The following is a 12,503-nucleotide window of genomic DNA, read 5'->3' as shown; positions in this document are numbered from 1 at the left end:
TCTCTTCTCTACCACATGTAAGCCACTTGTGTTGGTGCTTTTAAAGCAGTCAGCTCAACAAAACATGCTCTTTAATGGGTTTGGAAGAAGTGGATTTGGGCTGAGGAACACTCAGAGAAATGGATGGGCCCCCTGCCCCTTGACACCACCCTGGGCAATCTGCTCCTCATCGCGGGATCTTTATGCTGTGTCCTGTCTCTGCAGGGTACCTGGTGTATTTCACGAGGCCCATGACCATGCACCGTGCGGTGTCCCCAACAGAACCCACGCCCAGGTGAGTGCCCAGTGTTGTAGTTGAGGTCTCTCTGATCTTTGAGCTACCGACCCTCAGAAAGTACTGAGCTCTAGTGGTAGCTGTGCCTGTGAGACAGAGGCTGGGCCTTTATGTCTCTGCCCCTCATCACAGACCCCTTATTTCAACACAGGTGAAACAGCTTGGGTTAGAGGAGGTGTCGGTCTGAACCTCTGGAGCACCTTGGTGGATGGAAGCTCCTGAAAGCGTTCTCTTGTTTCTAGGTCCCTGTCAGCTTTATCTGCGTACCACAGCGGCCTCATTACTCCAATGAAGATCCGCACAGAGACCCCGGGCAATCTGCGTTTGTACAGCGGGAGCCCTACACGCAGCGAGAAGGAGCAGGTCTCCATTAGCTCCTTCTACTACAAAGAGAGGGTAAGTACCAGGCCAGAAAGCCTCTCCTAACACTTCAGCTGTTATGACTTGTGTTCTTTTTGTATGGCTGTGAGCATTGCTGGTAACAGAAGTTTCATATTCCTCTCAAGAAGGAATCCTTTTATAGGCAGCTCTCTAAAAATGTCACGTGGCTTTATCTCCTGTTAGTAACTTCTTTGCTGATCCATCCTTTGACTTGCTTATTTTGATATCTCTCTAGACTGACCATCACAGCTTCCTTCAGTACTTTACACTGTCTCCCTTTGCATTACATAGAGTTAAGATCTCACACTTGAAGCTGTAGTCTCCAGATAAGGACGTATAGGCCACTCTTTTTCTCTGTACTCCCTGATGTATGTAGCTGCAGAGGGCTCTGTGAAGCTTATCAATAACCTCTCCTGAATTACGGGGTATATTTGGGTCATTTCTGTTACAGGTGTCTCTTGCAGGGATATGTGCCTCTGGACTACTTTAAACAAAAACCATCCCTATATGTTTCTCCAAAGAACTTCCAATCTGTGTACCTCTGTTTTAGGCACAGGTCTTGTTATCATTGCTGTTTACAAGCAAGGCTTTGGGGGAGAGAGGATTGTTCCCTTCCAGGGCACAAGGAGGGTGCAAAAGACCACTTGGTAATTGTAGGGTGGCCATAGGGTAGTTCCGAAGCAGTCGATGGCCTGATGTGCCTGGAGCAGATGCTGTGGGAGTAATCAGCCGTGCAGCCTGCTCCGAGACAAATTCCCTGTGCTTCAGCAGGGGGCAGCTTACAAAAATATGGTAAGCTTCCACTGAGAGCCTGAAAATTCAAGGCATATAAGCAGTTTGCCCACTGTCTGTGGTGAGGGCACACATCTGCTGCAGCAAGGGGGAGCTTCCAGGTACCCAGCGAAAGCCAAGAGCTATCTGCACTCTGCTGCAGTGGAGCTCGGGAGCTACTGTCTCGGGAGCAGAAGGAAAGTCAGAGCCTTGAGCTCTCGTTCTTCCTTGGTGAAGGAAGGTCTGAAATAGGTATAGGTTTTCCAGTAGTCCTGAACACGACAGCCGACCCCTCTGGGACTGTGTCCTGCTTGTGTGAGTTAGTTCTTACACCCACCAGGCATGGGGAGAGTCTCTGCTCCCGTTACGAGTTTTGCTTCCGTACAGATCCCAGAAGACTCGTGGAGTCCGCGTTCTAGTGGTTTTTTTGCCCCCCCCCCCCCCCCCCCCCAACTTCTTTTGATGAGAGGAGAAAATGGTGCCGACTGGTACAGGAATTACAGCCTGTTCTAGGCTTTGCAGGAGAGTTTATTTAAAGAGCTACCTCTGTCCTCTGCAGCGTGCTTGTCTCTGACACACAGCTCTCTAAGATGACAGACAAGGCTAAAAATAACGTGTGGAAGCAGCTTGGTGCAATTTCATGTGACCTGTCTCCCCAGTCCGCATATTGATGGTGACAAGATTTTGGGAGGGGTGGATCTAGAGAGTAAAGCATGTGTGTAGCCGTGTCTGCTGTAAGCCAGGGAAAATTCCTTCCCCATCCCCGTGCCAGGCTGCGTCCTTGCACACTGGGTTGGAAGAAGTGTAAGGGCCCTTGCAGAGAGCTAGCTCAAATGTTCTTGCAGATGAAATAGATCAAAAAACCTTGCGTCTCCCTTCAGCAAAGGTTTTCTGACTCTTTGGGAGTTGATGCCCCAGCCTTTGCTAAATCAATGCTAAATATTTTTATGACATTTCATTGTGAGGATTTTAAGGCATAAAAACCCCAGACTCTGAGTCTTGTTAGCTCTGAAAGCTTGGATTTCATATTTGCTTTAAATAAAAGTTGAAATTGTGTGGTAAACTACCAAGTTACATAACTTCATCCCCTAAACTGAATTTTTCAGACATAACGAAGTATTTAAACGTAAATCCCATGTAGCAACCACCATTAACAAACAAATGGGATTTGTGCATTGCTAGACAGGGAATGTGTCATGTCCCCATAAAAGCAGGGGAGCTGCTGAGCCTAGCAGAGATCTCCTTAGTAAACCAAAATGAAACTAAATCTGACGTTCAGCCTTTCTGTGCCCGTTTAAATGTGTGCGTATGTATATGTACACACGTATATATCTTTCTCACGTTATTCATGCATGCATGCTCCTCCTTTCTTCCTTCCTACAAAAAAGAAGTCAACAAAAGCTGAAAAGTAGTAGTCTAAAAAGCTAGTAGTATAAAAAGCAGCGGAAAGGAGAATCTGCATTTATGCTGTAGCAACGCCATCAGTGTTTCAAACCTGGATTTCTCTTAAAGACAGTGCATGGCCGTGGTTTTCTTGCTCCAGTTAAAGGGTCGTGTTGGTGGGGACCTGGGGACCGCTCAGCCTTGCCTGAGGAACAGCCATACCCATGGATGGTGACTGTGGTGTCCACGCTTCTGTCACGGCAGAGCCTGGAAGCTGCTGCTGCTTCTCAGGGCTTCCCTCGGGCTTTGGCTGCTTGCAGACCTCGCAAACTCCACATGGGGGAGCGTAGCCACGAGTCCCAAGGGCTGGCAGCAGCGGCTGCCTACGGGAGAGCAGGACTTAGTGGGGGGACCGAGCTTAGTTTTGCTTGCTCTCCACTAAACTAAATTTCCTTCTGCTAATCCTTTTCTCCCTCTCTTGTGAGACGCAGTGGAGGAGCATGTAGCACAAGACTACAGCCTCCTCTCTTTCCGTGGGGCCTGGCAGTCCACAAACAGAGCCTCATCCCTCGGCTCCCTGGCTGCGGGCTTCTCCCAGCAGTGAGCTACAAGGGAAGGCAGAGGCTCAGGCATGCCTAACGATGAGGACTGCCTGTCATCAGCTGAAAATAAATGCGAAATACATTGCACACGACACAAATAACCCCGTTCTTCCCCTTTTTATTGTGTTGACTCTTCCAGAACTGTAACAAATATCTTTGTCAAGTGAGCCCACAATAATATGCTTTGAGAGATTCGGTTTATTGTTATAATCCTGCGCTGAGTGCTTAATGAAATATCTGCAAGCTCATAATGAAAGCCTACTTTGGAGCTGTTCTGCATGGTCAATCAGTGAACTTGATTGCTCACTCAACCCAAATGAGTTCCTCAGGTACAGGTCTCTGTGTACACGTCTCTGCATCCCTTCTAATATCCTGACGCTTGTCTTCTATTGCTTTCGAAATGAAAGTGAACAGTTGCAGCAGGTTCCAGTGAACGAAGTCCTGGAGGATGCTGGATGTTAAAGGGATGTCTGAGCGAGCAGGAGGGTTTGTTTAGCTTGCTGCAGATTTCCGTGTCAGAGAGCTGGGTTAAAAATGGTGCAGCTGGGCTTAGCACTTGGCTGCCTTCCTCTTCAGCCAAAAAGGGGAAAACTGGTTAGAGTAGGAGCCTGGCACGTGGGGCAGCGTGGTGTTGTCCTCTCTGCTGTCACATCATGGTGTGAACAAGGGCACATGCCTGTTGGAGTAGTACAATTCCATGTGGGAGACTGTTCAGACTTGTGATCATGGAAGTCCTCCCTCCAGCAGCCCACATTTTGCCAGGTCCGTAGGTAACGTATAGTGCAATTGTGCGGGGGTCTCGGTTTGCAACTGTCCATCGTGTAACAGAACCATGGGGAATAGTACCTTTTACTCTGCTGGTTCAGGGCACTTTTCGTTTCAGTTTATTTACCTTTGTCTTTAATTTTCTTGGTGTCTTTCTTCCCTTTTCCTGGGTATAATGTTTTCACATACAGATGTCTCCTCGCTCTGCCCGGCGACGTTGGTCCATACAAGCAATTAACGACTTCCCGGTACTGTGCGCTGTGCTAATACTGTCCTTGATATTACCCTGTCTTCTGCCCAAGGGCCCAAGAATAAAATGCCACCTGCCTGCCTTTGAGTAACCTGCACAGAGGTGGGGGACTTGCACTCCACACAGGGCCTAGGGTTTCAGGAGGAGCGAATGCAAGAGCAAGCAGACAGGAGCAGACACGAGTTCAAAGGGTACAAATACTGACTCATGACATGCCTATTTTACCTGGCTTAGCAGCCAGGAAAGGATGCCAAGGGGTAATTTGAAGTGTAGGAAAGGATCAACCCCTAGGAAGTAGAGTGTGCACTGCAGAGGAGTTGAACGATTATTATGCAGCATCAACCAACTGAGGAGAGTGATATTGGAACACCTCATTTTTGAAAAAGATGAAGCCCTTCTGGAGAGGGAGGAGTTGCTGGAAAATAATATTAAAGAGCAGCAAGCTGCTGGCATGGCACCGTTTAAGAACTGCAGAAGCAACAAACTGGTTGAGCTGCTGATAACGATCTGTCATCTCATTGAAATGAGCATGTGCAATGCACCAGAAAGTCTTATTTCCTGGAGCAATGAGTAGGATTTCTCCTTAATTTGTGATCTTCTCCCAGCCCTTAGAATCACACCACCTGGCTGGTACTCCTTCCTCCTGGCACCTGCTCTTCCAAGCCTGCTTTGACAACTGTTTTCCTTTAGTCAGGTCCACATGTCCCTCAAGCTTGAACATGAATGTCTTGATATCAGCGTTGCTCAAGCTGTGCTGTAAATTTGGGCAATTACTGTCACATCAGTCATCTGCCAAGCATAGGCAGAGCTTAGAAAACTCCAGTCTAAAGGTGGTCTCTTTAGGTCTGATGGTGTGAAAAACTTTTTTCACGGCTGTTCACCTTCATGCTCTCTCTTCACAAGACAGCAGGGAATAAAATAAAAACCTGTAACACCTAATTTAACTTGGTATAATAGGATCAAGCCTTCCTAATTACAAGAACTCTAAGACTATACTAACAAATAATAGGTGAAAGAAAACAGAAGTAATTTATTTGACTCTAGAGGCTTTTTGTGAAGAGCTAATGAAATGTGAAGAGTGGAGGCAAGAAACAAAGTTCTGTCTTGGATTAGGAATTGATTGAAAGAGGAAGGGAAAAAAAAAAAAAACAGGAAAGGAACATGCCAGCTTTTTATGTGGTAAATTGTGGTGCAGCCAGGGCCACAGTTTAATTTGCTTACCCCACTGGCTTGGAAGGAAGAACACGTGCTGAAGTGATAAAGTTATAATTTTGTGTAACGTGTACTTAAAAAAAAAAAAAAAAAAAAAAAAAAAAAAAAAAAGATACGTGGGACAGTCAAAGCCTTGAAATACTGATTGTATTTGTGGATAACCTTGGGAAGAGCCCAATCGTGCTCTCCTAAGTTGGCTCTGGTGCCCAAGGCGAAGACACAGGGAAGAAAAAGAAATATTCCTGCTTTGGGACACTTGATTCAAAAGTGCCTCAGCTTTTTTGCCTGTCTGTGGAAGTAGCCTGGTGCTGTGGGAGATGCTGTGAATAGTAAACACTGATTATTTTGAAGGTAAAATCCAGGCAGTGCTGCATGACCTGCATGGGGGAGTTAAGCTGTAGGCAGTTGTTCAGAATAAAGGAACCTGCAGGAAGGCAGCAAGTTTAAAATCATATTTAAAAAGAAAAACCTTAGAAGCAGCTTGAACCTGACTTTGAGCTGGTTTAACTCTGTATTTTATAAATACCTTAATGCAGCTTCACTTTTGGCGTTGAGCCTTTTCCTTTTGGTCTGCAACCTTGCCCTTCGTCTTACTAACGTGAGTTTATGCCGCAAACCCCGAGATTTGGCATACGCTGGTGTGAAACAGGCACTTGACATTTCACGACACTCTTTAGAGCACCTCCTGCCTCGGCAGGACGCAGAGGCGCACGCGCCCCGGCTCGGCATCCTTTGCAAGCAGGCATGCAGCATTTCGTACCGACTTCTGCTGAGTACGCACTGATGGTGATGGTTGCTGCAAAGCAGTTGGTGGCTTATTCTTGGGCTGTCTGTTTCTACGTGTAACCCATTTACTGCCATCGTTGTCACCTCGGATTGCAGCAAATTGCAGCCTTGGGTATGGTAGCGCAGGTGCAGGCTGGCTTTTTTTAGTCGTTGTTCAGTGCTGTTCCCCGCTGTCACCTCCAACCCCATGATTGTCATCAGCGCTCTGGTTTCTTTCCTTTTGGTGCTCTGAGGAGCTGATGAGTCTTAATTTGCTATCACTACAGCTGTTTTCTTCCTTTTCTCCCTCTCCTTAAGCTCCCAGGAGCAGCTGGGTAGATGCAGTTCTCCCTAGCGTGGACTCTAGGTTGCAGAAAGCTAGAAGCGCTGGGGGCAGCGCCTGTGTCTGACCTCCTCCTGTCACTAGTTAGCTTGGTGCATGCATGCTGATTTCTGCTCCAGCTCCAGCCACTGTGCTCCCCGCTCCCCTCTCTGACCTGTGCTCCAGCCCCTAGGAAGAGGCACGTCTTCTGTCCCGCCCTGACGCCTGCCATCTTCCGTGGCACCTTTCAGTAGCGCCGTAGTGGGAGATCCTCCTGAGAGACAACTTGGAGCAGAAGGGAGAGAGGAAACCTTGTGGTGGACCTTGGCCAGACAGACCCAAGCTAGAGCTCTCCTTGCCTTTGGTAACTCCTGCTGAAAGTGTTCCAGTGCTGCCTGGTGGAGAGCTATCCCTGTAACGCACCAGTAGTTACAAGGTTCAAGGTAGAACTTGCCTTGCTGTCAGAGGTACCGAGCTTTACTTCATCAGTGATGTTCCCATGCTTCTGATGGTCGTTTTCTTTCTAACACGTAGCTGCTGTAGCTAACTGAGGCAAATTGTTAAAACCAGTGAGACATTTTTAATGGTGGCTGTATGCGTGGCTTTAGGATTTTCTTCCATCACAGCTCGAGGGGCAGGAAGCGATGGTCACAGCAGCGTAGAACCAGCAGGGCATGTGGCCTTTGACTAACCCTAGTCCTAGAGTTGCCCCAGTAAAGAATCAGGGCTTTCCTTTTTGCTAATAACCTGACAGTGCTAAGAGGAAGAAAGCAGGAAGATTTTGTTGCGAGTCCAGGTTCTTGAGGGGCTCTGATGCATCTAGTGTCTTCATTTGTCTGGTGCTATGCTAACAGCAAGCAGTGGAAACCATTCGTGGGATCTCTTTTCCATTCTCATCCTCATTTGCTGTCATTCTCCAAAAATAACCCACAAGTGCCTGTGGAAAGTGGTTTGTGTTGTCCATGTTTCCGGTCTTTGAAATACCTGTTGGGAGGCTTCTTCAGTCGGCTCTGGCAGGAGCAGGCTGAATCTGTTCCCAGTAACAGGGCGGGAAACCTGCCTCGCTCGGAGGTGCCAAGTTGCTCTCCAAATTACCTGCAGAGTGTGGCTCTGCCCCTGCAGGTCTGGCTTCGGATGCCTGCTGAGATACAGCACAAATGATGGCTACTGGTGGGCAGTGCTGTGGGCAGCCTGGTAGCCCTTCCAGTATGGCATGTCCTTGTGCTGGGGCTCCCAAGCTTTGCTCCGGTGTTTTTGGCAGCATCAGCAAGTCTTTGCTGCACACAGGTGGCATTTGGCTGCCCTGACGGGGAACGAGTACAGGTACCACGGTTGTTTGGGAACCTCATTGTGATACAGCCCACATCCTTCAGCACGGAAGGGGCAGCAATATTTCTAGGTGTTATCCGAAGAGGTGTTGCCTGCCCAACGGTAAGAGAGCGTTTTAGGCTTCTAGGGGATGCTTCTGTGTAGGAGCGTCAGCACCTCGTGTCAATGAGGGGACTTGCCACAGGAGAGCAGCATTGCAAAGCATCCACTGCTCTCCTAGGAGCCCTGCAGAGCAGCCAGAGCTTCCCTCCTAGAGCTCCAGTGCCTCTGCCTGCAATGCTGCTGCACGTCCTCGTCCCTCCTCGTCGGCCTCCTGGAGCGAGGAGCTGGGAGAGGCCACGATGACAAGCCAAATACTCTGCGGGGCGTCGTGTACCCAAGGGAGCTTTATGCAGCTTGGCATGAAGATGGCCTCCATGTCTGTTATGGGGAGTATTTGGGCTCCTGGTTTTGTTCCCTTGTGTTGATTCCTCTCCTTTCTTCTCCCCTCAACCTCATGTCCTGAGCCAGCTGTAAATAGCTGCGAGCATGGTAGCTAAGGGTTGTTAGGAAAATGTGGGCCCTGCTTTATCACCTGTCGTTTGTGTGAAGCTGCTGATAAAGCAGGAGAGGTGGGAGCCCTGTCCTGGCGCTAAACAGGGGTGTGCTCAGACACAGAGGAGGCCAAATAGAGGCCAAAAGAGGAGACCAAAAGAGTCCGGACCTGTGGGCTTGCCCTGAAGCTGAGGGCAAGCAGAAGCTGCTCCCACGTGTCTCTGTGCTGAGCGTTGGCTGAAGTCAGCGGTGGTCTGTTTGCAGAGGGTTCCCAGACCTCTAACAAGGGTGATAATTGAACCATCCTCCTGCCAAACCCTCCTGGGTTTGATTGGCATCCCGATGCTGATTCGTTCTCGTATTGGCTTTCACAGGGGAACTCACGAAATGCTTTTTGAGTGAGTTTGACCTTGAGCTCGCTGCCTTGACCTGCTTTTCACTTCCTACAGATGGAGATGCTTGTTCTCCTGGGCATGTCATGGATGTTTTCCAGGGTAACACAGAGCCTTCTGAAAGGCAGGTTTGGGTGCTGCTTGCATTATTCCTCACCCTAGTGCATTGTTCCCCGGCCCGAGAAGCCTGCTGTCCTCCTCCCCAGTGACACGCTGCCATTTCTTCTGCAGAAATCGAGGAGGTGGAAAAGCAAACGAGAGGGGACAGATGCCAACAACCGACCCATCAAAGCTGCCGGAAAAGTTATTATACAAGATATTTCCTGCTTGCTGCCCGTGCACAAGTTGCTGGGAGAGCTCTACATGTGAGTATCAGCTTGGGATCCTTTCCCAAAGGAAAGCAGCTGTCTTTGGTATTGCTGTGCTTTAATCCTTCGAATGTTTGAATGTTTCCGTACCTTCTTCCTTTAGTCTTGCCTTGCTGCTTTCTTATGGTGTCCCTCTCCCCCGGTGAGAGGGGACTCGTCTTCTAGAAATCTGAACAGCGTGGTGGAAGGAATTTGTGGTGGCGTATTGTATGCAGAGGTTGAACTGGTGCTCCAGCATCATCTCTGCAACTGTTAGAGGTTCAGCTTTCTGTAAGCTAGAAAGATAAGTTATTGATACAAATCATCTCTCAAATCTTAAAGATTATCTCTTAAATCTTGAAGAACTCCACAGTTCAGTGCACAGCTTAAAAAAAAATCCCAATAAATGCATATTCTCATACTCTAAAACTGCTCTTGGCTCATAAGGATTTTTAATTTCAGAAGTATTTGGAATGCCTCATTCCCTCGGAGACCTGATTATACATGCATGCCAGTGTCTGTGCAGCAAGTTCTCCTACCTTAATGAAAAGGATGGAGAAGTTCTGGGTTTTGTTTGTGTGTTTATAAACAAGGAGCATCTTCTTCCCAAAATGTCTAATTCAGATAGCTATAAAATCTCTTTTTGTGAGTTTTTGCTTCCTTAGCTTTGGTAAGACTCTCTGACCCTTCACAGTTTTCACTCTGTAGGCATGCAGGGAAGAAGCAGGCTGCCCTCCTTAAAGGAGGCAACAGAGCAGGAAAAAAATCTTCCTTCTCTCTTTTCTGTATTATTAAAATGTTCTTATAAATGTTCTTTAAAAAGACCTCTTGGAACTTTCTTCTCTGGATATCTCATTTGTAAACAGCCTGAGTCTTTTCAATTTGCTGTAAGATCTTCAGCAGTAGAAATTTCAAGAGTCTGAGGAACCTTCCTGGTGATGAGCGGGAAACCTGGGTTTTCCCAGCCCACCTTGCCAGACACTGTCTCCGTGAGGGGTGTGTTATCTGGCTCAGGAACAGGTTGAACACCAGCCTGCTTGTCCACAGCGTGCAGCTGGGTCCCTGCAGTCGAGCAGAGCAGGCCAACAGGCTGGGTGGGAACAAGACCACGTCTCTGCTGGCTTCTAGGGACAGGAATGACTCTTGGCTTGGTGGTATTCTGGCACAAGTTGGATCCAACATCCTCATGGAAGTGGTGTCTTAGGACCAAGCTAGTTTGGAGCTTGATGCAATAGCAATGTGCGAGGGAAGGTGCATAGTGGGGTTGCTGGAAGGATGGCAGTGATCCCTGGAGAACAGCAGAGGGCAGGATGGGATCCTCATCATGCTCGCAGGTTCAGATCAGCAGGTTCTGGACTGCTCGCTGCTGCCAGAACCACATCACCCCTCATCACCCCACCTCTGTGGGTACCATGCTGACCAGAGAGCTGATCTATCTCCTTTCTTTTCAGACTGAATGTGAATAATATCCAGGAGACCTGCCAGAAGAATGCTGCCTCAGCCTTGGCTGTTGGACGGAGGGATCTCGTACAGGTATTGTGTTGAATCAGACCTCTTTCTCAGCATGCTGTGCCACCCTCAAACTGCTTGTGCTGTCACCTTGATACCCAAACAGCCAGCTGGGCTCAGTACTTGTTCCAGGGAGTCTGAAATGTTCAACAAACTGAGGCCTGTGGACCAGCTGCAGAGGTGCTCTCTACCTCCTTGCTCTTGGCATTGAGAGGTCCCTTCCCAGGGCTTCCAGCAGGGTGTTGCACACATTTCAGGGTGTTCCTGCAGGCAAAGCTGGGGATGCAGCCCGCTTTTGAGTCTGCACAGGAAGTAACTGTGCACAAAGCTGCCTGGCTGCTGTTAGTATTTTCATCGGTGGTTTTGCCTTACGTAATCATTCCCGTTGTAATTAGCTCAGCATTCATCCGCACTGGCACTACGTGCTAACTGCAGCTCACTTCTCCCCAAGAAGAGCCTGAGCCCAGAGACCCAGGCTTCAGCTAGTAATTGGAGAAAAATGGCCATTTTGGCTTGTCCCTTGCCGTGTGATCAGCCCACAGCAACAGGCAGAGCTTTTGACAGGAGCTGGCTGTGGCTGGCACTGCCAGAGGAGCCTGTGCACCTCTCCTGAGCTTTTGGCTCCCCCTAGCTCTGGGCAGGAAATGGCCAGAGCCCTACCTGATCTAAGCAGAAGCCAACTCAAGCTGTTGTCTTGCTGTCAGGTTTTTAGCTTCATGGTGGGCTCAGCTAGAGAGAAGGTAGGTCTAGTTACCCCTGTGCTTCATTTTGCTGTCTGGTTTGCCTGGAGGACCAGAGCTTGGGTGGAATAACTTCAGCAGGACTTTTCTGATACCTGTTTCTTGCTATGTTACTCCCTGTCCCGTGTAACTCCAGCCTGTCTTGCAGCTTGCCTTGTTCATGGCATTCGTGGAGACGTGAGCAGTGGAGTTACATATGAGACATGCTCTGTGGCAGTGTATGAAGTGGTGTCTTTCCAGGTTCCTTTCTGTGCTCTCTTGTACTCAGGCCTGTCCTTGTTTCAGTTTCTTTGCTCAGTTTCTTTCTCTCCAGTTCACAGTGAGCAGCTGTAGGGTTATGGTTGCTGGCTGTTCTTCTGGGTACTTGGAGCAATTGCATTGTCCCCACAATTCTTCTGTGTCATCAGCTCTGGTTGTCTCCTCTCTGATTTGTTGTCTTTCCACCATCACACTCACTTTCCTTTCCTGTTTTTTTTTATGCCCAACTAGGAACTTTGTTTTTCCCTGGCATATCATGTTCTACTTGCTCCATTTTAAAAAGGCACAGCACAAAAACCAGTCCTAGATTTGATGCAGTCGTATGCCATCAGTGGTATGGAGACTGAAAAGGTGGAACTGTTTCCAGAGTAAAGGGAAGCGAATGAAGAAGAAACATGGCATGTGAAAAAGTTAGTGTTGGAGTAGAAATGGCAAACTCTAGTCCTGTCTGCACTGAGCAGTGCTGGGAGGAGAGGTGTTCAGTAACACAGCTCATCAAAAGATGCATTTTATGCAAATAGTGATGCACTGGTAAACTTTCTGCCACCACACATCTCTGAACCTAAGAACTGTATCAAATTTAAACCCTTTTGTGGTTTGTGAACGTAAAATGAACTAACAGGTCTGTTTAAATTCTCCTGTTAAACTCTGAGGAAGAATAGTCTGTGG

The 12,503-nt window shown here is 48.2% G+C and overlaps 1 protein-coding gene across 3 annotated transcripts in view; it reads left to right on the top strand.

Annotated features, from left to right (window-relative positions):
• Positions 1–12,503, top strand: part of WDR59 (WD repeat domain 59) — a 48,357-nt gene that overhangs the window by 29,712 nt on the left and 6,142 nt on the right. For all 3 annotated transcript variants that reach the window (XM_050713194.1, XM_035543456.2, XM_050713193.1), the window contains 4 exons: positions 205–274; positions 517–670; positions 9,212–9,345; positions 10,779–10,860. In XM_050713194.1, the coding sequence (XP_050569151.1) occupies positions 205–274; positions 517–670; positions 9,212–9,345; positions 10,779–10,860 (440 nt within the window). The remainder of the gene's footprint in view (positions 1–204; positions 275–516; positions 671–9,211; positions 9,346–10,778; positions 10,861–12,503) is intronic.

The sequence above is a fragment of the Cygnus atratus genome, chromosome 12 (genome assembly GCF_013377495.2).
Source record: "Cygnus atratus isolate AKBS03 ecotype Queensland, Australia chromosome 12, CAtr_DNAZoo_HiC_assembly, whole genome shotgun sequence".
NCBI classification, from domain to species: domain Eukaryota; kingdom Metazoa; phylum Chordata; class Aves; order Anseriformes; family Anatidae; genus Cygnus; species Cygnus atratus.
Note: the sequence above shows the minus strand (reverse complement) of the source record. Positions and strands in the feature narration are given on the sequence as shown.